The following is a 26,625-nucleotide window of genomic DNA, read 5'->3' on the forward strand; positions in this document are numbered from 1 at the left end:
GTTTCCTGTAAATGGAAGTTTGCCAAACACACATTTGCATGAGACTACAATGATATTCAGTACTGCTGCCTGCAGGGTACTGCACACAAAACAAGGGCTGTGAAAGAGATAAGAGAGCATGCTCACCAATATGAAGTCAGTCTGGTAGGTCGACAACATAAACACAGAAACATTATGTTGTGCTAGAGGAGCAATCACGGATTTCGCTATCTTGGTCACTCCAATTGTCTGAGAACTGGTCGAAGAATGACCATTGGACACAACATTCAGTGCCAGCCACGTTGCTTCTGCCACTTGTAGATAGTCTGTTTGAGGCAATTCTGAAACCAGGAAGGGAGAGGCGGGGGGGGGGGGGGGGGGTGGAAAAAAACAATGTGATATTTAGACTTCCAACACAACAGACAAGTTCAACCTTGATCAATCAGAACATAATATGGAAGAAATGGTCATTCAACTATAAACACTTTTCTTTCCACAGATCATATGCAAGTTCCAACCCAAGGTAGGTGAATAACCACAGGTAAAATTTGTAAGATTAATCGCGATGAAAGGTATCTCTGCCCCAAAGGGAATCTTCAGGATATCATCCCAACAAGCTACTTCATTCAACTTTGACCAGTTGCACTCCAAAGATGACATTTCCATACTCTCAGCAACACAGTAACCATATTTCATAATTTATTTGATCAACATCCTTCTTATAAACTTGAATAATATTCTCAATTAGATATTCATCCAGCTGCTACTTTAAGAAACTGATCAATTAACTCCTTTCGTTTGGGAGTCTATTCCAATAACTGCCACTGAAAAAAAAAAGGAATTCTTCCTTGAAGCTTTTTAATCTTTTCCTCGTTCTCTTCTCCGAGAACACAGTCCAAATTCAATAACTTGCTTATATCTATATCAAAGCATAGCAAGACGAAGACTTGGCTCCTGCCCCTTCTCTATCCCATCAACCATGGAAATGAGTTACATTCTGAAGCTCTAAAAACCTCTTATGACCTTTACTTTCTGTTTGAAGATCATATCAGGAGGTGACTGCAGCCGCCACTCGTTTACATTACATTCATCTCCAGCAGAAACTCAAGACCCACATTTTTTCCCCCCCGAGAAACTGAGCTCGTCTACACTGTGGAGGGAGACCGACATGGCTCTCGTCAGCTACACTCCTGTAGTGCAAAAGCATTTTAAGAAATCCCCAAGTTTCAGAATCATCCTGGTAACTCTTCTCTGCTGCAATGTCTAAAAATACTAACAAGTCTTCAAATTCAGAACCAGTTTTGGCACAACACTGCAATAATGGTAATAGCAAGACGATTATCTGAATGAAAGAGCCCTGCATGCTTTTTTTCTGCACATTTATAGTAAAATAAAAACTTAAAAACTGCTCAGTACAAACGTCAAATGATGCCCAAAATAAAAGTTCACTACACTCTACTTCAAATAATTCACTAGTAGAAACTTGCTTATATCTATAATATCAAAGCATAGCAAGACGAAGACTTGGCTCCTGCCTTTTCGCTATCCTCTCAACCATGGAAATGAGTTGAAACAGATTCAATAGTAGCTTTCAAAAGGCAATTGGATAAATACTTGAAGGAGTAAAAATTGCAAGGATATCAGGAATGAACAGTGGTGTGGGACTAACTGGATTGCTCTTCAATCGCGATAGGCCGAATGGCCTCCTTCTATGTTGTGCTGTACTATTCTAATGATTCTATGTGTACCCTAAAGGATTGAAGGGGGAAATGAAGGGAAGGTGGGAGGGAGGGAGAGGGAGAAAGGGCCAGAAAAGGAATTGAAGGGCAGGGGATAAGCAAATGAACAGCTACAGAATAAGCCCACTTTAGCAGAGGTGTTAAATGGATTAATCTCTCTGTCGAGATAGCAGAGAGGGGAATTTCAGACAAGCACATTTAAGCATTTACACACCAATATCCCATGGGATAATTTCTGGGTCTAAGAATTGCTGGATATGGTGTATCATGAATTTCAATGATATTTAATAAAAGGATCTCACAAGAGACTTGCAGGTACAATGAAAACTCTTGGGATAAAAGGATTATAAATGGAAAATAAATTAGCAAAGCAATAGGAAACAAACAGTACTGAGAAATTCTAATAATTCTGTGACTAGCTGAATACCCCAACAACTTGCATTTATATAGCACCTTTAATGTAGTAAAACGTCCCAGGGCACTTCACAGGAGCGTTATCAGACAAAATTTGACACCGAGCCACATAAGGAGATACAAGAACAGGTGACCAAAAGCTTGGTCAAAGAGGTAGGTTTTAAGGAGCAGCCTAAAAAAGGAGAGGTGGAGAGATTTAGGGAGGGAATTCCATAGCTTTGAGCCTAAGCTGCTGAAGGCACGGCCGCCAATGGTGGAGCGTTGAAAATCGGGGATATGCAAGAGGCCAGAATTGGAGGAGTGCAGAGAGAACGAAGTGTTGTGGGGGTGAGAGAGGTCGGGAGAGGCAAGGTCAAAGAGGGATTTGAACACAAGGATAAGAATTTTAAAATCAAGGTGTTGCCGGAGCAGGAATCAATGTAGGTCACCGAGCACAGGGGTGAACGGGGATTTAGTGCGAGTTAGGATACGGGCAGCAGATTTTTGGATGAGCTCAAGTTTACGGAAGGTGCAAGGTGGGAGGCCGGCCAGGAGAGCATCAGAATAGTAGAGGATCAGTCCTTGGACCTTTGCTGTTCACAACTACATAGTGTGGCAGACCATGAAACTACTGGATTGTCGTAAAAACCCATCTGGTTCACGAATGTCCTTTAGGGAAGGAAATCTGCCGTCCTTGCCCGGTCTGGCCTATATGTGACTCCAGGCCCACAGCAATGTGATTGACACTTAACTGCCCTCTGAAATGGCCTAGCAAGCCACTCTGTTGTATTCAAGGCGGCGGCTCACCGCCACCTTCTCAAGGGCAATAAATGCTGGCCCTGCCAGTGACGCCCACATCCCGTGAATGAATTTTTAAAAGTGTCCAGTAACACTGAGCCCAAGAAAATATATCATGTGAAAACTCAAAAATGTGACTTTTAATGCAATAGTTGACCAACCTTTGACAAGTACTGACCACAGCAAAGTTAAAATGTATGAGTAGATACATATACTGCAAGTCTAAAAATTACACTGAATACTATATCTGGATGTACAAGAATACAGAGGCACACAGAAACTGTGTTTAAGTTCCTCCCTGGCTTTGCACCTCCCCAACTCTAACCTCCTCCAGCCCTACTACCCCTTTCCTCCCAAACTCTCTTTCTCTGATCTCATGTCCTCCCATCCTCTCCCCCACCCCATTGTCAGTGTACCTTCAGCTACCTAGGTCCCACGCTCTGGATTTTCTTACGTAAACCCCTCTTACCTCCTCATTTAAGACCTTCATTAAAATGTACCTCTAACCAAGCTGGTCACCCCTCCTGCTCCTTCCTTCTTTAGCGGAGCATCCACTTTCCTCACACTTCTGAAGTGCCTTGGAATATTCTTTCTATGTTAAATACAAATGGATACATTAGCCTAATGGTTAAGGTACTAGACGAACACTCCAGGAGGTTGCAAGTCCAAATCCCACCATGGCAAATTGTGAAACTGAATTCAAATAAATGTTGTAATTTGTGGGCAATAAATAAATGCTGCCACCCACATACCAAGAACAATTATTCTAATTGGACAAAATTAAATTATTTTTGTGGGACGGTGGAGGAGGAAACAAAGAGTGTTCCTAAGCAATCAAGAAACTTGATAAAATGGTGGATGTGAAAACATATGAAGCCAGAATTAGAAAAATCAATTAAATAATAAGCCAAAAAAACCCACCAAAATCTTAGAGGCACTGTCTGAATCATTGGGTGGACAGCAAGTCACTCTCATCCCCATTACATCATGTCCGAGTGCTGTTTTAATAATGTAATAATGGACTACATTTTCTACCCAATGGAAGTCAATGTGTAGAAGACATTATTTTTGATGCAAACAGCACAAGTGGTTTACAAACAAAATTTGCTGCAAATTTTTACAAAGCCAATAATAAATTACCTTTTAATACTTAAAGTCATTAACTTATGGCATAGACTGCCATCTAGTGTAGCACAGAATGACTAAGTTGGTATTAAAATGGAAATTAGATTAATTTCCAAGTCAGCTGGGAGTGGAGGGCTGTGTTTTTGCTTTACATGACAATGTTCTTATCATTGCTACTACAGATTACTAAAAGTACTAAAATCTCATACCCGACACATTGTTTTATTCTCATGAGTCCATTAATTCTGAAACTAAGATCATAATTTTCTTTTTAAATACAGAGACTATATAATGGATTTCTTTGCAACTATAGTTAGTCTGTGGGCAGCAATCTAGAGCATAGTGTAGAACACTCAATGCAGAATATGTTCAAATTCCACGTTTATTAAAAGTAGATCACTGGGTTACGCGGTCCCCGCTCTGAGAGCAGTGAAGTCTGAAGTTACCGAGTGTCGGACATTGCCAGTCCCCTGAAGCATATTTTCACAAGCAGGACACATGTCATTATGGACGAGAATGAGTCCCAAGAAAAACGAGCCTGAACCGACCTAATGTGAGCAGTAGATTATTTCAAGAGCAAGTCATTAAATTATATCAAAGTCCAGTTAGATAATAATCTAGAAAACCAGCTGCAATTGTTGTTTCCACATGGCAACACTGCCCTTAGAAAAACATTCCATCCTGAATCATTTAAATAAAAATAAACTTTTTCTCCATCTCTTAGCTCTCTCTCTCAATCCAATCTTCCTCTCCGTCCCTTTATTTTGCATTCTGTGCCTGATTTGACATTGAATTCATTATTCTAACTGACATTTCCTGGTTCAGACTCTGCGTTGCTCATTAATGATTCTTCAATGTGATTGGTTAAGGAGATGCACAGTTGTTTGCCTTGTTCACACAAGTCCCAGATGCCCTGTAGAGGGCGCAGTGCTGATTAGATGTTTGGCTGACGGGACCTTGCCGTACAAAAGCCCATTGAAAGTCTACGGGCAAGTGCAAGTCTAACAAACAACATTCGACACTCACAGCAAATCCAGCCCAATGTAAACTGAATTTAGAATGAACAATGGAGAGACTCAATTAAGTTAAAGCATGATTAGAATAAACTAACACAACTGGGACCTAGAGACAATGGAAAATTACTGAGAAAATGGATGAGCTCAGCTGAACATTAAGGAATGCAAAGCTGGAGAAGGACAGATAAGAATTGGGGCCCTTAGTTCCCATGGTTTCATGCTGAAACTAGTCATGTGATATCTGCTAAGTCAGTATGAGTGATTGTTGCAGACAAAGAAACAGTACAAGGAGGTGTGTTTCAAGAAAGGTATAAATATATAATGAAAATCTCAGTCAGGTGAACTCAGCATTAGGAACAACCTCAACTAGTGATGCTCCTAGCCTGAGGAGTCTCCTGCTGGTAAATGTGTAGATGTATCGTTTGCTTGTACAGGTAGAACATCCCGAATCCGGCAACCTCGGGACCGAGGCCGAGCCGGTTTTCCCCGAACTTCGGAACGTGTTTCTGGTGTCCGAAGTCCATAAACGCCCGAGCCCAGGTTGCGATATTTCCAGACTTTGGACATCAGAAACACGTGCCGAGTCCGGAAATGCCTGGGCCCAGGTTGTGCTTTTGGTAAGCCTCCCTCAGGGTGTCTGGATTCCGGAACATTTTACAGATTCCGGATTCCTGCCAACAATCGTCCCGGAGTCCGGATCATTCCGGAACTCTGGATTTGGGACGCTCAATCTGTATTACTCCTGTGTGCTGTCCACTAAAATCTGTCAAGTTGATCTGACTCCTGGGTCTTGAGCCTTTATTCACGGAGTGCGGATCACTCAGCCAACAGGAAGGAGGAGACAAGTTCTTCGGCATGGCTGTCGCTTAGAAAGAAACATTACATCATCCCAAGTCTCTGCATATATAGTATTTGCAGGCAAGTGCGCAGTTACAATATTCTTGATCAAGTTCAATTTGTTTACTTAATAAAATGAGGTTGAACAAATGGTTTAGATTCACAGCTGCGAATATCCACAATTATGCCAAGTTTATTAAAAAAACTTCACCTTTATTAAAAAAAAACTCCTATGTGACTGTGACAGCGGTAAACTATCCCTCCTCATCCCTGCTCAACCTGTCTGGAACATGGCTAACCATAGCATCCTCCTCCAATGCCTCTCCTCTGTCGTCCAGCTGAGTGGGACTGCCCTCACTTGGTTCCATTCTTAATCAGTCATAGCCAGAGAAACTCCTGCAATTGTTTCTCTTCCTACTCCCGCACCGTTACCTCTGGAGTCCCCCAAGGATCTATCCTTGGCTCACAATTCACATCGCTTTATTGGCATGATATTTCTTAGCTACATGCTACCCCTCGGCGACATCATCCGAAAATACAAGTCACATTCCACATGTACGCTGATGACACCCAGCTCCACCTCACCACCACCTCTCTCAACCCCTCCACGGTTTCTAACTTGTCACCTCTCTCCATCCTTCCACTGCATCCAATTTGTCAAGACTGCTTGTCCGACATCCCAATATTTAATTGGAGAAAGTTTTTCCTGGAAGACCGAAGCCATTGTCTTCGGCCCCTGCCACAAATTGTTCCCTAGCCACCAATTCCATCCCCCTCCTTGGCATCCCATTTGACCCTGCGCTGAGCTTCCAACCCCATATCCTCTCCACCATCAAGACCACCAACTTCCAACTCCACTATATTGCCTGTCTCTGCCCATCTGCTGTTGAAACCCTCATCCTCATCTCAACAAGACTCAACTATTCCAGTGCTCTCCTAGCCAGTCTACCATCTTCCACCCTCCATAAACTTCAGCTCATCCAAAGCTCTGCTGCCCGTATCCTGACTTGCACCAAGTCCTGTTCACCCATCAGCCTATATTGACTCCCCGTCCAGCAATGCCTCAAATTTAAAATCCTCATACTCCTGTTCAAATCCCTCCATGGCCTTCCCTGACTCTGTAACCTCCTCAAGCTCTACAACCCTTCGAGAACTCCGTGTTCCTCCAATTCTGGCCTCTTGAGGATCCCCAACTCACTTCGCCCCTCCATCGGCAGCCGTGCCTGCAGCTGTCTAGGCCCGAAACTCAGAAATTCCCTCCCTAATCCTCTCTGCATCTCTCTCCTCCTTTAAACCAAACTCTTTGACCAAGCTTTTGCTCACCTGTCCTAATACCTCCTTAGGTGCTGCTATGTCAAATTGAGTCTGATGAAGCTTCTGTGAAGCACCTTGGGACATTTTACTATGTTAAATGCGCTATATAAATGCAAGTTCTTGTCACAGATCCCGCCCATGCTTCTAGAATTCCTGCAGGAAAATATGCATGTGTGGAGGGAAGTTGAACTGTGAGGCCCAAATAGTTGAAAGTCCTCCCAGCAATCACTGTCTAAACACTTCCAGTGAGGTACTGATTAGTTGCCAACACCATGAAACTATGTAATATCATAAGTCGGGGCCTTCAAGGGAGATGGCGGTGTGCGGGGGAAGAAATTGAGAAAAACAAATTTTTAATATAAAACTTCAGAAAAGGTCATAATTGAGATCATGGTGAAGAGGATCACTGAGAACTATTTGAATGTGACTGCTTAATTTGACAGGTGTTGGGGGAGGAAAGTAAACACAGCAAAGTGGTTCGAAAAAAGTATTTTTGTCACCAAATGTTCAGAAAAAACACATTATTCAAATCTATTTATTTTAAGGGGTTAGAAGTTAAAACTCCAAAACTTTAGTGGATTAAGACACTGACCCACTGCGTTGGTATAACTGGCAATCAAGGTCATTGTTCCACTTGTGGGATAAGGGGTGGGGGGCACATATAGTGCTGAGACCATCACAGTGAGATCCAGTCTCCAGCAACCAGACAGAAAGCAAACCAATGGTTCAGAAAACACTAAAATTGGAGCAACTCCAAAACGGGCTGGCTATGTCCTCAGGTCACTTTGCAGAGCTTGGTTGGTTGACGCAACAATTTGAAAATGCTAAATTTAACATTGCGTGTGCTACAAATATTTAACACCTGAATCCGAAACTCAGAATTATTTACATAAAACTTAATATAAATAGTTTGGGGGGGGGGGGGGGGGAAGAGACGGGGTGGAAAGAGAGGAGAAAGGACGTGGTGAGTGTAATTATACTGTGAGTTGGTTTAAAAAAAAATCAAATTGAAGAACAGGGTGGCGCAGCAAGTAGAACATAACTTCTCAAATCCAGCCCATGCCGAGAGGATGAATGTCTCCTCACTCTGCCAGATGCCAGTATCACAAGTGATAGGAGTTTTAGCAAGTTTTAACCCAGCTCCAGGTTGGCAGAAATCCACAGTACAAAAGCTGCCAATTTAGTATCTATTATAGCAATCTCAACGAGGCCATAAAAGGCAGCTAAAGTGCCACAAAAGTACACATTCACATAAAAATAAGCTCTGAAAACGATTCTTCTGCATGTTACAAAATCGCTTTGCCATGCAATAGATAACCCTCCCATTCACCCACACCCCCAACAAATGCCCATTTATCGATGATATGATCTAATCTGGATAGGTACTAAAACACTTGGTGGAGGGAGGCAGTGAGGACAGAGTGTTTCAACCTGCATGTATTGCACTTTGCGATTGTAACCGTTTATAAAAAATTTCCAAGAAAACATTTCAAAACATTGCACAAGATCCACGTTAAAAAATGAGTTTAAAAACACCAAGAAAGTATATTTCCACAACAAGCTAGATAGGAGCAATAAAAAAAAAAGGCCATCAGTAATCCAGTCTGCCTCTTTTTACTATTTTGTAAGCCAGAAGTAATAACCCACCAATTTACACACCCCGTATTTCTATTACAAAGCGGCTTTTATCTTCGCAATAAATGGGATTTACAATGCTATGGTGTGATAACCAGAATTTACTGCACTGTGCAGATTGACCCGAGAGCTGAACATTATATGGTATGGAATAAGATAAGGCCATTCAGCCTTTCCCTTCCAGACAGTACACACCGAATAATCAACTCTCCGCATCAGATTGCAATCTTGCATCTGAGAACCTTGATCTCATGACCCCTTCATTAGGCTGGTAAATCCTGGCTTTGTAATATTCTGTTCCTTTGTTTTGCTGAAGAATGAAGGTCGAGGTGAGGCTATCCCAGCATCCATGATGGTATTGAAAGCCCTTGATTAAAACTGCATGTACTGGAGTTTTAATAGGAGGGCTTTCAGTACCCATGTCCCATGCGGACGCTGGGATAGCTCTCCCTCTAGTGTTCTTTTGCTTTCTCTCACTCCTCAGCAAACAAATAGCCTTAATCGTCATTTCAGGATGTAGAAGTGTTTGTGTAGAAGAGGAGGATTTGGGTGATCATTATATGTATTGCATGGCATGTTGAGGGGTAGCTTTTCTTAACCGTTCTCAATAAACTGGTTTAACTAACAAAATCTAATCGAGGTCTCGGTTTCATGTCTCATCCAAAAGACAGAACTTCTAACAATGCAGCACTCCCCTCAGTGCTGCACCAAAGCGTAAGCCAAGATTATGTGCTCAAGTCTGTGGAGTAGGACTTGAAACCACGACCTTCTGACTCAGAGGCGAGAGTGCTACCACTGAGCCATAGTTGACACCTGGTTACATTGTTGTGAATTGGGGATCCATACCTCCACTTCAAATACAAGGGGTGGAGGAAGTGATCAGAGTCTTGGGCGGCTGTCTGACACAGCGCGCCAGTTGTCCGCCTGTCCAGGTGGTGAAGAGACGGCCATGATTGTGAGGCCCGGGCCTCATTTACATCGGAACACAAAGCTGCAGGGCGCCGAAAGGGGAACCCCCGATGCGGACTGAGACTGACCACCATCGGGCTGCCTCGGCTGACAGCAAGCTGTGTGGTTGGGGGGGGGGGGGGGGGTGGTGGGGTGCGCAACAACCCAGATTATTTTTGTGGGGCCCGGAGGAACGCTCATGTTCCTCCTCGTCCCACAAAAATAATTTCAAACTTACCTTTGCTGGGCCTCTTCTCTATCGCCTAGGGAACTGATTGTACAGTATCGCTCTCTCTGTTTAGTTCTCTCCTAAAATGACTCTCGCCTCCGAGTCAGAAGGTCGTGGTTTCAAGTCCTACTCCACAGACTTGAGCACATAATCTTGGTACAATACTGAGGGGAGTGCTACACTGCTGGGTCCTACTATGTATCTCATAGGACCCCAATTTGCACGTTAAAAAGGGGCTTACTGCCTGAAACAGGTAGGTGTTTCACCTGCCCAGCGGCCGCCCCTTTAGCAGCGAGCCTGTCATCGGAGTTAACGGGGCGGTGAGGACACTATTTTTAGGCTCTCACCACACCATTAATGCCGATTTTGTCCAAAGTGAAAACTGGCCTCAGGAGAGAGCAGGCCGGGCTGAATCCATTTACACACAAGGAGAAAGCAATTTCAGAAAGTGTGCAGGACACGAATGCAGTTCATTTTAAAACAACAAAAAAGCAAATTAGCCTATGTACATTCCAGGTCACGTCACACTGCAGGTTCATCAGGTACACCATGTTGACAGTTTGACACGATCAATAAAAGATAATCAGGCCTGTTTTAACAGCCTACACCTGTATACAGTTAAGCAAGGCAATTTAAACCAAATAAATACTTTATTATATCCTTAAATAAACATCACTAAAAAGAGTGGATTATCCGGCCACTTTCACGTGGCTCCTTGCACTGCGCAAACTGGCTGCCGCATTTCCTACAACAGTGACTACACTTCAAAAGTACTTGAAAAGTCCTGGGGTCATGAAAGGCGCTATATAAATGCAAGTCTTTCTTTAAGTTACCAGTTACAGAACAGACCAGAATTTTAACCCCTTGTTCTAACAAGAAATTAAATAGGGAATTCAGAAGAAACTTCTTTACCCAGAGAGTGGTGAGAATGTGGAACTCGCTACCACAGGGAGTGGTTGCAGCGAATAGTATAGATGCATTTAAGGGGCGGTTAGAGAAGCATATATGAGGGAGAAGGGAATAGAGGATTATGCTGATAGATTCAGATGAGGAAGGATGGGAGGAAGCTCGAGTGGAGCATAAACACCGGTATGGACTGGTTGGGCCGAATGGCCCATTTCTGTGCTGTATATTCTATGTAATCCTTTGATCGTTGCAGTAACAACAACTTGCATTTATATAGTGCCTTTAATGTAGTAAAACATCCCAAGATACTTCAGAGGAAGTGTTAGCAAACAAAATTTGACAATGAGCCACATAAGGAGATATCAGGGCAGACTTGGTCAAAGAAGTAGGTTTTAAGGAGCGTCTTAAAAGGAGGAAAGAGATGCCGAAAGGCGTAGAAGTTTAGAGAGGGAATTTCAGAGCTTAGGGCCTTGGCAGCTGATGGCACAGTCGCCAATGGTGGAGCGATTAAAATCAGGGATGCGCAAGAGGCCAGAATTGGAGGAGCGCAGATATCTGAGGGTAGTAAGGTTGGAGGAGATTACAGAGATAGGGAGGGGCGAGGCCATGGAGGGATTTGAAAACAAGGATGAGAATTTTGAAATCGAGGCGTTGCTTAACGGGGAGCCGATGTAGGTCAGCGAGCACAGGGGTGATGGGCAAACAGGACTTGGTGTGAGTTAGGACACGGGCAGTCGAGTTTTCGATGACCTCAAGTTTACGTAGGGTGGAATGTGGAAGGCCAGCCAGGAGTGCGTTGGAATAGTCAAGTCTAGCAGTAACAAAGGCATGGATGAGGGTTTCAGCAGCTGATGAGCTGAGGTAGGGGCAGAGTCGGGCGATGTTACAGAGGTGGAAATAGGCGGTCTTGGTTATGCTGCGGATACGTGGTCGGAAACTCATCTCGGGGTCAAATACGACACCAAGGTTGTGAACAGTCCATTTCAGCCTCAGAAAGATGCCAGGGAGAGGGAATGAGTTGGTGGCAGGGACCAAAGACAATGAATTTAGTCTTCCCAATATTTAGTTGGAGGAAATTTCTGCAAGTCAGAAAAGCAGTCCCTGACAATTGAGAAAGTGGCAGGGTCGAGAGAGGTGGTGGTGAGGTAGAGCTGGGTGTCGCCAGCGTACATGTGGAACCCGACGTGTTTTCGGATGATGTCGCCGAGGGGCAGCATGTAGATGCGGAATAGGAGGCGGCCAAGGATACAACAAATGGGATGGGCTTGAAAACTAAATTCTCAGTTCTTTGGATTTTTCCAGCAAAACATTGCCTGGACAGTGGCCACCTCTCCACCCAGCTGGTCAATCACACTTATCCTCTTCAGGAGGTCCCATCAGTGATGTGCTCTGAAAATCCCTTCCACTATTAGATGGACTAATGGCCAGAATAGAATTAGCTGGCTTTTCCCATTAACCAAGTACAAATCTCCCCCCCCCCCATGGTCTTTAAAATTGCCCACAGACAGCCCCCTCATAATCAACACCTCACACTCACACCCACACCAGAGAAAAGGTCACAAAGAATCAAACTTAACACCTTCTATCATCACATCCTCTACACTCAGGTTAGAAACATTCGCATTTTATATTTCTCACCTTTCACAAAAGTGTTACATTTAAAAGAAGTAGGTTTTATACCCATTAGGTGTACATACAATAGATTCCAATTATTTGGGCATCCTCAAGTTAGAAGAACTTGCAGCTTTATTTGTAAACATTTCTAGGCTTGAGTCTGTATATTCAAGAGTCAGCTTGGCTCAGTGGCAGCACTCTTGCCTTTGACTTCAAAGTCCCCTCCAGGACTTGTGCACAAAAACTAGGGCCGACACTTGTGCATTACCGAGGGAGTGCTGCATTACTGAAAGTGCAGTCTCTTAGATAAGATGTTAAACCAAGGCCCTGTCTACCTCTTCAGGGTGGACATAAAACACTCGATGGCACTTTTGAATGGGAGAGCTCCCTTCTCCATGTCCAGACTAATGTTTTCCCCTCAACAAGCACCACCATCGATAATCTGATCATTCATTTCATTGGTGTTTGTTGGGCCTTACCATGTGCCACATCTACCTACAGAACAACAGCGACTACGCTTCAAAACTAATTATTTAGCTAAGAAACACTTTGGGACAGCCTAAGGATGTGAAAAGTGCATAAAAATACAAATCCTTTCATTGTTCTTTCTCTAGAAATGCAAAACAAATTTCAAGCATACATGTATTATATATATTGCTTTTTGGCTTAGTCTAACCACAATCTTTAGTCTTTTCCAGACCAGGAATTTCTAGTGTGAAAGGTTTACTAAAAGATTGAATTTGCTGTACATCACTCCCACGAGGAGGACAGTATTTAGTGACCAAAGCTACCTTTCATCTGGCTTGGGCATGAACCTTCATCAAACTCAGTTCTAAGATTTTGTTTTGACGATTTTGACTCGCCCTGATCCTTCTTCAAAAGATAATTACAAATAAAGAAGTTATTTGGTAAAAATAGTTCAATCAGCATGTTCTCGATCCAGGTAATCCCCCGTCTGGCACGGAGCTGCCTTGGGGTCTGGGACAAGGACAGACCGATGCGATAGTGAGCCAGTTTTGCCTGCAAGTGTGGAATCCACTGCTGGTTGGGATTATGGTAGGTGCATATTGCAAGAGCTTTCAATTCAGGAATTGTGATGTGTCTGGGGTTATATTCCCAATGAAAAGAACTGGACCCAGTAAAATTGTACTCAAGACCCCGCAACTACTTTTATTTTCATACTTAAAATTTCTGTAACCTATCCAGGATAAACATTGGCTTGAAAAGCAGAATTAAAGTCGGCTTTAAGATGCCAGAAAATGTAATAACGAATGTGTCAAAAATAAATAATTTCTGGAAGAGGGACATGATCCCAGGTGTCTCTCTCCACCCCCGCCTCCTCCTATGTGAAGCATGGTTCATCACATTCTCATTGCTGGATAAAACCAGGCTAGCTCACGATCAGGTTGCTGGCACTTGCTGTGACTGCATTAATCACAAACATTCAATACATGTGTGTGCGCACACTTCATCTCCCACAACGCCAACAGTTCAAATCAGCACATCTTGGCAACCAGCTATAGAGGCACAGCCAGTGACATTCTGTCACGGTGCTAAAAGCTGGAGAAATTAGCTCTTAAAGAGAGAGGTATAATGAGAGGTCAGTCCCCAAACACATACAGCACATTTTCATGAATTGATTTTCTTTCAAGAAACCTGGATCCATATGTGTATGGGTTGATTGCTAGAGAATACATATTCCCCTCCCCCCACCGCATTTAAATGATAGCAACAAATCCTTTGAAGTGAAGCATGGCACATATATTAAGTGCCGTGTGAAGCTATTATCACTGTACTCAATAAGCTTCCTTAAGTTAGCTTCTGTGCACGATCTGCTTCTAAGCAAGGGAGTTCCCATTTCTTCCATCCTGATGGCTTCTCAAAGCCAAATTAATACTAAGCAGTAGCAATAACTATTCAAATTAAATTAGGAATTCAGGTTCAACTTCTCCTCTTCCCCCTCCACAACCCATTCCCACACAAAGAAATGAACAATGAAAATCAAACCTGAACTACGTGCAAGGATTTAATAACAACCTGTTCAAGAATTAAATACTTGCAAATACTTAACATAGCCTCAGAAACGAAACATGCAGATCCAAACAAAGAAATCCTCACAGAAATATGGTACCTAAAAAGTGGCCCGAAAGTTCAGATTTAATGAACGCTCCTCATCTAATCCATGTCACAATTCTCTTGTCCAAAATTTAACTTCATTCAGTTCCACGTTTGCTTTTTACCACTGGGAGAAAAGGAAGTCAGCAGCATGAACTGTTGTTTAAAAGGAAGATGACTTACATTTATATAGTGCCTTTCACAACCTCAGGACATCACAAAGCGCTTTACAGCCAAGGATGTACTTTTGAAGTGTAGTCATTGTTGTAATGTTGGAAAAGTGGCAGTCAATTTGCACACAGCAAGCTCCCACAAGCAATGTGATGATGGCCAGATAATCGTTTTTTAGTGATATTAATTGAGGGATAAATATTGGCCACGACACCAGGGATAACTCGCTTGCTCCTCTTCAAAATAGTGCCATGGGATCTTTTTACGTCCACCTGAAAGAGCAGTTGGGGCCTCGATTTAATGTTTCACCCAAAAGACGGCACCTCCGATAGTGCAGCACTCCCTCAGTACTGCACTGGAGTGTCAGCCTAGTCTCTGGAGTGGGACGTGAACCCACAACCCAGAGTGCTACCAACTGAGCCACAGCTGACACTGCTATTAAAGACTATTAAATCCCACCAAATTCACAATAATGAGGTTTATAGAAATTTGGTGAAATCTGTTGGCTTTGTTTCTAAAAATTCATACAATTTTCTCACAAAATGCGGTTTCTCAATACAGGAAACTGTGTTATATCTGGCACCGACGGGACCGAGCCGTTGCCGATCTATCAAAACTGCCGGACATACCAGCGTTAATGTTGAAGCATATGGAGATTTGCAGCTCCGTATCTGGCAACAAACACTGTTGCTTAGCAACAGCTTCTAAACAGTCGGCCTGTACCTTAGAAGCGTCTCTGTAGCTTAGCAACAGCTTCAGAGAGACTTTCCAGAGCCTGACTGTTGGAAAAAAAAGCCACGAGAAGAAAAAAAACCAAACAAAACGGCTCCTGATTTCTGCCGGTAGATCAAGGTTTCCGGACATACAACCTCCGGATAAACCAAAGTCTCCTGTAACTAAAATCAGTGCGTTGGGCGACAGTGTAGATTTCCCTTAGTGTGAAGGATTTGCCAAAACACGATTTAGAAACAAAATAATGACACGAACCACAGTGAAACCCAACCACAAGTCACTTGTATGTAGCATCATGAAGACTGAAATAGAGATAACATGTCTATTCTTGTTAGCTACTGTCTACAGCAGAATGAGGGATGTCAAAATAGCACAGCTTATGTTTCTACATTAATTCTGAAGAGTGTTTCCAATTAGCAATGTCATTCAGGCATTTCAGGATGATAACTACCGTACTAATTTTGAGCTGTCTTAATGCAGTAGTACTCCAAACACATAGTCCCAGAGAATAATAGTACACAAGTTCACACATGCAATTCCCTACAATATGTCACTGGCTATGCATGACTGAATGATGTAGTGTGCCAACACCAAGGAGAAAGAGAAAACATTAAAAAGCACGGAGAGAGATGAAAATTATTTTTGTAAGTCTATAACACACTTGGCTGCCGCAGCAACAACTAATGTAGAAGTGGCACATTTGAGGGCTTTTATTCAAAAGTAAAAGGATATGCTATGATAAACACTATTGATTAATAATCCTTCAGTATCAATTAGGTCAGGAAGGGAATGTGAAAATTTATACTGTTGCAGTTGGTTACAACCATAAAAAAACCACAAGTTTGGCACCTACAGCTTCCATCCCTATAGTGCATACATGCCAACTTACAGAACTCAAAGCCGAAACAGCTGGCAGCCCCAGAAAAGCTGATAGCTCAACAGAAAAACAATGTACTACTGAAATAAACACACGCCTATAACCAAGGCCATTGCCTCAAGGCAACGGAATAATTTAAATTCCTTTTCACTGCACTGGATTTCAGGATTTATTTTTTTTTTTTTTTTTTTTTTTTTTAAAGAACGTGTTTTCAAGATCACATTCCACAATTCGGTTTGTTTTTCTGTGAAAGCTGAAACCGAACGACCTCAGATATGGAGGGCAGCACGGTGGCATAGTGGTTAGCACTGTTGCCTCACAGCGCCAGGGACCCGGGTTCAAATCCAGCCTCGGGCGACTGTCTGTGTGGAGTTTGCACATTCTCCCCGTGTTTGCGTGGGTTTCCTCCCACAGTCCAAAGATGTGCGGGTTAGGTTGATTGGCTATGATAAATTGACCCTTAGTGTTAGGGGGATTAAATACGTGGGGTTATGGGGATAGGGTGGGATATGTGTTGGTGTAGGGGTTACGGGGATCGGGTGGGATATGTGTCGGTGCAGGCTCGATGGGCCGAAATGGCCTCTATCTGCATTGTGGGGATTCTGTGATTCTGTGATATGCATCATTGCCAACCATCCTCCAATGGCGTCTCTTTACATCAAGACAGTGCGCATTTCTGAAATGGATGAACATTGGAAGCCCTATACAAATGAATGCATTAGGAAATGAACAGCAGGAACATGTCTGTGGGTAATTACTTCTCTCAGTTTCCTTAAAGACTAAAGACTAAACTTCAAGGAGATGTGTGGAATCGTTTTCCAAATCCGTGATGTAAAGAGTTAAAGTAGTGGGCCAACAATAAAAGGGTCATCAGTCATGATCTACTGAAAATCTACATGAAGAGAACAGTTAAAGCTCCTACTTTTAAAAACAGGATTGAAATTGGAACTCAGACCCTCTACTGAACTCGAACACATTATGGAGTCCGAGAGAAAAGTCAATTCCTTGTTTTATGACTTCAAAACCTTCTGCATGCAATGGACATTGATAAAGCTCCCGATCAACCATATAAAGTTTGGAACTTAGAAAACATAATTTTTGTAGGAAGTTTGTGGCCAAATAACATTTATCTTTGGTAACCATCGGCTACTTCAGCAGATGGTGGAAATAAATGCTGGAAAATCCTTGAAATAAAAAATAAAATAAAAAAAATCACTCATCTGTAACTTGGGATCATTGGCCAACATTGCAGTTTTGTTTTCTGTTTATAAACACAAGTTGTTCCAGTTTGGTGTACACGGATACTGTTCTGCAAAATTATGTTTTGCATAAATAGAAAGCAATACCAAAGGTCCTGTCCCTTTAGCTAAAACTTAACAGAATAAAGCCACAGTCTGCCAAAGCCCATAACCTTGTCTTCATCAGAAGACTGCCAAGAAGTTATTGTACCCAAGTTAGCAAATATTTGCTGCAGTTTCACAAAGAGTGTTTCTAATATCACAGGTCATAAAGAAAGCTGGCTTATTTACAAGGTTAAACCATGGTTTAAAAAAATCAAACATCATTGATTACTTTGCCGGTTAATGGAAAACAGTTTTATTTCAGTTAACCCATTCAGATCTGTTTAATGCTGATCATTTTGTTTTAAACTTCCAGCTGTGATCAATGAGAGGCCATCCTCAACTGGGATACATCAGCATGAAAAGCTCAAGGACCTGGAAGTCAATTTTATCATTCTTCTTCAAACCATCAGTTTGATTGAGCTGTACATTCCTGTCCAAACATTTCCCCCAGACATTTGTGGGCTCAAACTTGAGACTGGAGCAAGGAAGGACAATGGGAATGAGAATAAGAAGTAGACTAGACATAATGTCAATTAGCTCCTTTGAAGGGAGGAGCTGGATGAAATCTCTGCTTAGGAACACAACGGATGGCTATAAAAGGATAGCGACATATACAGATGGGCTTTTGTGATCACAGGAATGTCAGGGTTGAAGAGTGCAAGCTGTTAAAATTGAATTAATATCGTGGAAGTTTTCACTCAATTATCTTTAGTGATGGGTGGAATGGGCCAAGGAGCTTTTGCTCGTTGTTGGTGGCTATCTGGGAAATTGTTTAACTCTTTTAGATTACATTAAAAAAGAGAAATGGAAGGAAAATAGCACATTCAAGACCATTCCTTCCTATAGTACTTGCTCGATTATAGACTCTATTAAATTTCCTGAAGGAGGCAATGAAGCACAGGTAAAATGCGATATTCAGGTAAGGCCATACGATAATCCTCCAGTCATAAATTCTCTTCGAGTCTGACAAGCTGTTGAAATCACAGATGATAATCTACGAAATTAGCAGCGCAGGAATCACTTGGTTCCAGAATTTGGCTGTTAGCGAACTGGCATCAATTGCTTTTCAAAGGGAATCTATTCCATTTATTCACAGCATTACAGGAAATTACCTTTCTTCCTTACTCTTGTTTTTTGAAAGTTTTCAATTGTACTGGAGCAGTTAATTAAATTTGTAAACGTTAACTAAACATGCACATTTGGTATTTTCGAGGCACTAATATTGAACACTTTTTCGTAAATGCCACCCATCAGTGTTTCATGCCAACAGTCGGTGTTTTGGGTGCCCAGTCGAGACCAAGCCCTCTAAAATCATTACTGCCACTCCTGTCTTTCCTAATCCCCTACTCCTACCCAAAACCTGATGCTAATGGGCTAGACGGAAAACCCTCTCTTCTCGGCATGGCTAATGACAGAGATCCCAGTCTGTATACTGTAGGAACAGGAACTTCTGGATCCTCTGGAATTCCCTCCCTAAAGCTCTCCATCTCTAAGACCCTGCTTCAAACTCATCTCTTTGATCAAGCTTTTAGTCGCCCCTTCTAATATCTCCCTCTTTGGCTCAGTGACAATTGTTGTCTGATTACAATTCTGTGAAGCACATTTGGACGTTTTCCTACATTAAAGGTGCTTTATAAATGTAAGTTGTTGTTCTAAGCAGAATGCATCATTATCCTGTAAACAGTCATAGAATAGAATCATAGAAAGTTACAACACGGAAGGAGGCCATTTCGGCCCATCGTGTCCGCGCTGGCCAACAAAGAGCTATCCAGCCTAATCCCACTTCCCAGCTCTTGGTCCGTAGCCCTGCAGGTTACAGCATCCCAAGTACTTTTTAAATGTGGTTAGGGTTTCTGCCTCTACTACCCTTTCAGGCAGTGAGTTCCAGACCCCCACAACCCTCTGGGTGAAGAAATTTCCCCTCAAATCCCCTCTAAACCTTACACCAATTACTTTAAATCTGTGCCCCCTGATTTTTGACCCCTCTGCCAAGGAAAATAGGTCCTTTCTATCCACTTTATCTATGCCCCTCATAATTTTATACACCTCAATAAGGTCTCCCCTCAGCCTCCTCTGTTCCAAGGAAAACAAACCCAGCCTATCCAGTCTTTCCCCATAGCTAAGATTCTCTACTCCCGGCAACATCCTTGTAAATCTCCTCTGCACCCTCTCTAGCGCAATCACATCTTTCCTGTAATGTGGTGACCAGAACTGCACGCAGTACTCTAGCTGAGGCCTAACTAGTGTTTTATACAGTTGAAGCATAACCCCCCCCTGCTCTTTTATTCTATGCCATGGCTAATAAAGGCAAGCATTCCGTATGCCTTCTTAACCACCTTATCTACCTGGCCTGCTACCTTCAGGGATCTGTGGACATGCACTCCAAGGTCCATTTGTTCCTCTACACTATTCAGTGTCCTACCATTTAATGTGTATTCCCTTTCCTCGTTAGCCCTCCCCAAATGCATTACCTCGCACTTCTCCGGATTGAATTCCATTTGCCACTGTTCTGCCCACCTGACCAATTTATTGATATCTTCCTGCAGTCTACAGCTTCCTTCTTCAGTATCAACCACACAGCTGATTTTAGTATCATCTGCAAACTTCTTAATCATACCCCCTATATTCAAGTCTAGATCATTGATATACAGGAAACTTTGGTTTATCCGGAGGTTGTATGTCCGGAATACTCGATCGAACGGCAAAAATCAGTTTTCTATAAGTTTTTTTAGTTCTCGTTCTTTTTTTTTCGCCCCAGTCAGGCACTGCAAGGTCTGTAGCTATAGCAACAGCTTCAGCTAGAGACGCTTGCAGCTGCAGCCGACTCTTTAGAAGCTGTTACTAAGCAACAGTGTTTGTTGTCAGATATGGAGATGAAAACCTCCGTATGCTTCAACATTAACTTTGTATGTCCGGCAGTTTTGATAGATCGGCAACACGCCGGTCCCGTCAGTGCCGGATATCACAAAGTTTCCTGTATACCACAAAAAGCAAGGGACCTAGTACTGAGCCCTGCGGAACCCCACTGGAAGCAGGCTTCCAGTCACAAAAACACCCAGCAACCATTACCCTCTGCTTCCTGCCTCCGAACCAGTTTTGAATCCAACTTGACACTTTGCCCTGGATCCCATGGGCTTTTAACTTCGTGACCAGTCTGCCATGTGGAACCTTATCAAAAGCCTTGCTAAAGTCCATATACACTACATCAAACGCACTACCTTCATCTACCCTCCTTGTTACCTCCTCAAAAAATTCAATCAAGTTTGTCAGACACGGCCTTCCCTTAACAAATCTGTGCTGACTATCCTTGATTAATCCATGTCTTTCTAAATGAAGATTTATCCTGTCCTTCAGAGTTCTTTCCAACAATTTTCCCACCACCGAGGTTAGGCTGAACAAGGGTACCACATTAGCAGTCCTCCAGAGAGAGAGGATTGGAAAATGATGGTCAGGGCCTTGCTATTTCCTCTTTTGCTTCGCTTAACAGCCTGGGATACATTTAATCCGGGCCTGGGGATTTATCCACTTTTAAAGCTGCTAACCCCCTTAATACTTCCTCTCTCACTATGTTTATTTTGTCTAATATTTCACACTCCTCCCCCGATAGCAATGTCTGCTTCGCCTCTCTCCTTTGTGAAAACAAACACAAAATATTCATTAAGAACCCTACCGACGTCTCTCACCTCCACACACAGATTACCCTCATGATCTCGAATAGGCCCTACCCTTTCTTTAATTATCCTCTTACTCTCAATGTATTTATAAAACATCTTTGGGTTTTCCTTGATTTTACTTGCCAAGAATTTTTCATGCTCTCTCTTTGCTTTCCTAATATCCTTTGTAATTGCACCCCTGCACTTTCTGTACTCCTCAAAAGATTCTGGAATATTTAGCCCTCGGTATCTGTCATACACCTCCCTTTTTTTCTTTATCCTACCCTGTATGTCCCTAGACATCCAGGGGGCTCTAGATTTGTTAGACCCACCTTTTTTCTTTAAGGGCACATATTTGGTCTGAACCCTCCGGATCTCCTCCTTGAATGCCTCCCACTGCTCTGACACCGTTTCCAGTCCACTATGGCTAAATCCCCCCTGAGCTTAGCAAAATTAGCTTTTCCCCAATTTAGAATTATTATTCCTGGTCTATCCTTGTCCTTTTCCATAACTACCTTAGATCTAACTGAATTATGGTCATGAGCACCAAAATGCTCTCCCACTGATACGCCTTCTACCTGCCCAGCTTCATCATTCCCTAAAACTAAGTCCAGAACCGCCCCCTCCCTTTTTGGACTTGCTACATACTAGCGAAAAAAGTTCTCCTGGATGCATTTTAGGAATTCCGCACCCTCTATACCCTTCACACTAAGTCAACATTGTCCAAGGGAGCTTGCCCCAAGAAATGAACCATTACTTTTATACTTTAACATTTGGATTTCCCCCTTCAGGTTTTAATGTCATTATATGTTTTTGACAATATAAGTGAAGGAATGGTGGATATAATCTACAGTTAAATTAAAAGTCTATGTAGTTACTTGCCTACACACATCATAAACTGGGCCATTCTTGAAGTGTCAGCTTTTTAGGGAACTGGGTCAATTTGTCTGAAGTTTTTGCTACTTCTCTAGGCTGGTATGTATGTCTAAGTAAATTACTTAGAAATTAACACAGTGCTGAGGCAACAGTGTGGGAATCTGAACTCTTCCAGCCTCCGCAAGATCCTGCAAATCCATTGGTAGGATAGGCGCAACATCAGTGTTCTCGCTCAGGCCAACGTCCCCAGCATCGAAGCTTTCACCACGCTCAATCAGCTCTGATGGACGGGCCCCATCGTCCGCATGCCCGATATGAGACTCCCAAAACAAGCGCTCTACTCGGAGCCCCGACATGGCAAGAGAGCCCCAGGTGGGCAGAGGAAATGCTTCAAGGACACCCTCAAAGCCTCCTTGAAAAAGTGCAACATCCCCACCGACACCTGGGAATCCCTGGCCCAAGACCGCACAAAGTGGAGGAGAAGCATCCGGGAAGGCGCCGAACACCTCGAGTCTCTTCGCCGGGAGCAAGTGGAAGCCAAGCGCAGGCAGCGCAAGGAGCGCACGTCAACCCAAGCACCCCACCCACCCGCCCCTTCAACCACCACCTGCCCCACCTGTGACAGGTCCCGCATTGGACTCATCAGTCACCTGAGAACTCATTTTAGTGTGGAAGCAAGTCATCCTCGGTTCCGAGGGACTGCCCAAGAAGAAGATTCCAGAAAAGAGCCAAAGGGGTTGATAAAATGGTGGACAAAGCATTGTATTTGGACTTCATTCATGCTGCAATATTTAAGCACCTCAGATAGACTCCCACATGGCCCAATGGATTCCACCAAAATGTAGTCATGGACCCCAAGTTAGTGCAGGACTGAATTGACTGTACAGTTTCTTTGTACAGACACAAAGAAACTGCATTTCAGAATCAATTGATGCTTCATTGATGACTCCTGGGCCATCCTAATTGGCTATTAAAGACAATCAGAATCTCAGTTGCCTGGCAACAAACAACTATTCAAATTGTGCTGATAAGAGTCATTCAACATGACTGGCAACAGCTGGAACAAGACAATTCTCTACCTGATTGATTTATGTACACTAGCAGCATTCACACAATACATTTCATGTTTAAGTGGAATCAATGCTATCTTCTTCCCCCATACCCTCACCATGTGCAGAATGAAGCTAGTTAATGTAGACCTAGAGTAGTCGTTTCATGCATCGGAAAGATCGGCCCGGTTTTTGCGGTAAAAATGATGATGAGGCTATCAGCACTCAGCGTTAATAAAGTGTAAACTGGACAGCAACTTCCGGCAACCGCACATATGCAGTTAAACGTGGAAATCAGCGCCTTCACAAGCTTCACTGCAGTGGTATCGCGCGGAGAAAGTCAGCATTCCAATACATGCAACGCCGTGAAGTTGGGGTACTTACGTAACGGATATCCAATAAACTCGCAGAAAATGTTAGGGCTTGTCCATTCAAATGCAAGTGATTTTTTAATGGCGTGATAAGCCTTAATTACTGGCAAACAACCTCTCTGGCACTGAAAATTAACTTTTACATGTGTGGAGTCTCATTCCTTCAGATTTTAATTATTGTTGGAGATTTTTTTTTAATGTAAATACTTTCTTTTACTTCTTTCTGTCGCTTTTATCTCTTAATCCCATCTTTCTTTCGTTTTTTGTATATGATTTGGCATTGAATTAACTATTCTAACTGACACTTACTGGTTCAGACTCTGCGTGGTTCTGCAGGCTTCTTCAGTTTGATTGGTTAAGACGACAGCATTGCTTGCCCTGTTCACACAGGTCCCAAATCCCCTCTAGAGGGCACTGTGTTGTTTAGGATCTCGAATTACCACAAATTCTAGTGCAAAAGCCCATAGAAAGTCATTGGATAAGTGTACAGGAAACTTTGGTTTATCCGGAGGGTAACTGTCCAGAATGCTCGAGCCACCAGCAAAAATCAGGAGCCGTTTCGTTAGGTTTTTTTTCTTTTCGTTGCTTTTTTTTCCCTTTTCGTTGCTTTTTTTTCCACCAGTCAGGCTCTGCAAGGTCTCGCTGAAGCTGTTGCTAAGCTACAGAGACGCTTGCAAGGTACGGCCGACTGTTTAGAAGCTAAGCAACAGGGTTTGTTGCCCGATACGGAGCTCAAAATCTCCGTATGTTTCAACATTAGCGCTGGTTTGTCCGGCAGTTTTGATGGGACGGCAACAGCTCAGTCCCGTTGGTGCTGGATAGCACAGTTTCCTGTAATTAGCGCCATTCCTTTGCTGCAGACCAAAAAATCCAGGCCATCATGATAGGTCTTGCTGATGCATTAAAAATTCACAGAAATCTGTGTTTAGTCTGTGAATCGTCTCATGAGGTGATCCCATGCATGCATTTTTCAGGGAGTACCATGGTATGGGAATCTGGAAATCAGAAGTCTGCTAATCTAGTTTTTGAAAAAGAAAAACAAACTTCCATGAACTATTTGATGTATCTGCAGCCCAGGATAAGGTTTTGAGAGCCCACCACTATCATACAGCTAATTGCAAGTGCTTTGAACAATAAGAAAAAACATAGCAAACTCTGGAGCAGCCGAATAACTTACAGCACTGAGCTCTCAACTAGGGCCTGACTGGGGTGCAGTCATTGAAAAGATGTTCACTTCACATAGGAACTAGAAAGGGCTAAGGTTCGCATGGTTTCACCCATTTTATGTTATTGGTTCTCTCCTTCTTAGGTTCCTCCATATAAACCATTTCCACCACTGGGTTAATAAAGAAGCTGCCCTGTTTCCAACCACTGCCAGCATCACTCAGCTGCAAAGTGGAGTGCTGATTTACATTTTCTTGGGCCAGAAATTCAGGTCCCCACGGGTGAGTACGCATTGGGTACTCACGCGTAGGGCCAACGAAAGTGCCGGTTTCGTGCATGCACTGCGCATGCGCAGGAAACCGAAACTTCCATTCCCTTCAAGGAAGGGGTTCACAGGACGAACACGTGCACGCCCGGAACTTCCGCTTTCTTTTTTTTTTAAAAACAGGTTTCTCCGGGAGGTAAGTCTCCAGCAACTACGCTTTTAAAAAGCAGTCGCAAGGCCTGCTTTTAACAAGGTAAGCGGTGAATTAAGTAAAATTTAAACATTTTTTCCACAGTTTTATTATTTTTAAATAATTTAAAGAAAGGTAAGTTTATTTTTAGCCCTGTTAAAAACTGTAATTAATTTTTTCAAAAATTAAAATTATTGTTTAAAATAGTTATTTTATGTAATTTGTTATTTTAAAAATATGATTTTTTTTTAAAAATTTATTTTAAGTTTTAGTTATGTTTTGGGGTCGATCTCCAATTCATAGATTTGACAGGTCTTCCTGTCAAATCTATGAATAGAGATTCCCTGCTACGATTGGCTCTCCATGGCCCACGTGATCCCAGGGGACGCTTTGAACTAACTGCGCCCCTGGGATACGCAAGCACTGCGCGCCAGCAGCTGGAGGAGGCCCAGGATCGGAATCCCACCCGGGCCCACAGCACAACGGCCGGCGCACTAGGTAAGTGCAGGTCGGGGGCTTGCATCGCGGGAAGCCTCCGACCCGAATTTCTGGCCCCTTATTTTTTTTTAAATCTTTTGGTGAATTTTTCAGTCACCAAAAATGTCATTGCTGGGAGCATTTTAAATATTCAATGTTAGCATCAAGCACTCTCAGGAGATGCAGTTTGTCTAATTTCCCCCACCACATATACACTTCTCTCCTTAAAAGGTGCAAATTCCTACTGATGTGCGGATTCACTGGAGCTAGCAATCCTCCAGTACCCTAATCAAGCAACCAGTCAGGAGTGAGCCTAGACAAAGAATGCTAGTAGGACATTCAATCAAGAAGCAGGCTGCGGCCAAATGCAATCCTGTTCTCACGCGTGTCAACAGGCAACCATCAGGGACAGGAACCCTGACTGAACTTTTCCCATTCCTAGCACAATGGTGCAGAGTAGGAATTGTCGTAGCAATTCCAGATACAGGGCCCCAACTGCTGTTCATAAACTTGAGGTCATCCAAAACTCTGCTGCCCTTTTCCTAACACGCACCAAGTCCTGTTCACCCATTACCCCTGTGCTCTCTGGCCTACACTGGCTTCCAGTCCAGCAACGCCTCAATTTTAAAATTCTTATCCTGGTTTTCAAATCCCTCCATGGCCTCACCCCTCCCTATCTCTGTAACCTCCTCCAGCCGTAAAACCCTTCGAGATCTCTGCGCTCCTCCAATTCTGGCCTCTTGCACATCTGTCCAAAGATGTGCAGGTTAGGTTGATTGGCTATGATAAATTGACCCTTAGTGTTAGGG

General features: G+C 43.0%; 1 protein-coding gene across 2 annotated transcripts in view; it reads right to left on the bottom strand.

Moving 5' to 3' along the window:
* LOC147104309 (cytosolic arginine sensor for mTORC1 subunit 2-like) overlaps positions 1-26,625 on the bottom strand; it is an 88,487-nt gene that overhangs the window by 43,535 nt on the left and 18,327 nt on the right. For both annotated transcript variants that reach the window (XM_085961526.1, XM_085961527.1), the window contains one exon: positions 127-320. In XM_085961526.1, coding sequence (XP_085817652.1) covers positions 127-320 — 194 coding nt within the window. The remainder of the gene's footprint in view (positions 1-126; positions 321-26,625) is intronic.

Source organism: Somniosus microcephalus, chromosome 19, assembly GCF_052327205.1.
Source record: "Somniosus microcephalus isolate GS21.2 chromosome 19, FLI_Smic_1.0, whole genome shotgun sequence".
Lineage (NCBI taxonomy): Eukaryota > Metazoa > Chordata > Chondrichthyes > Squaliformes > Somniosidae > Somniosus > Somniosus microcephalus.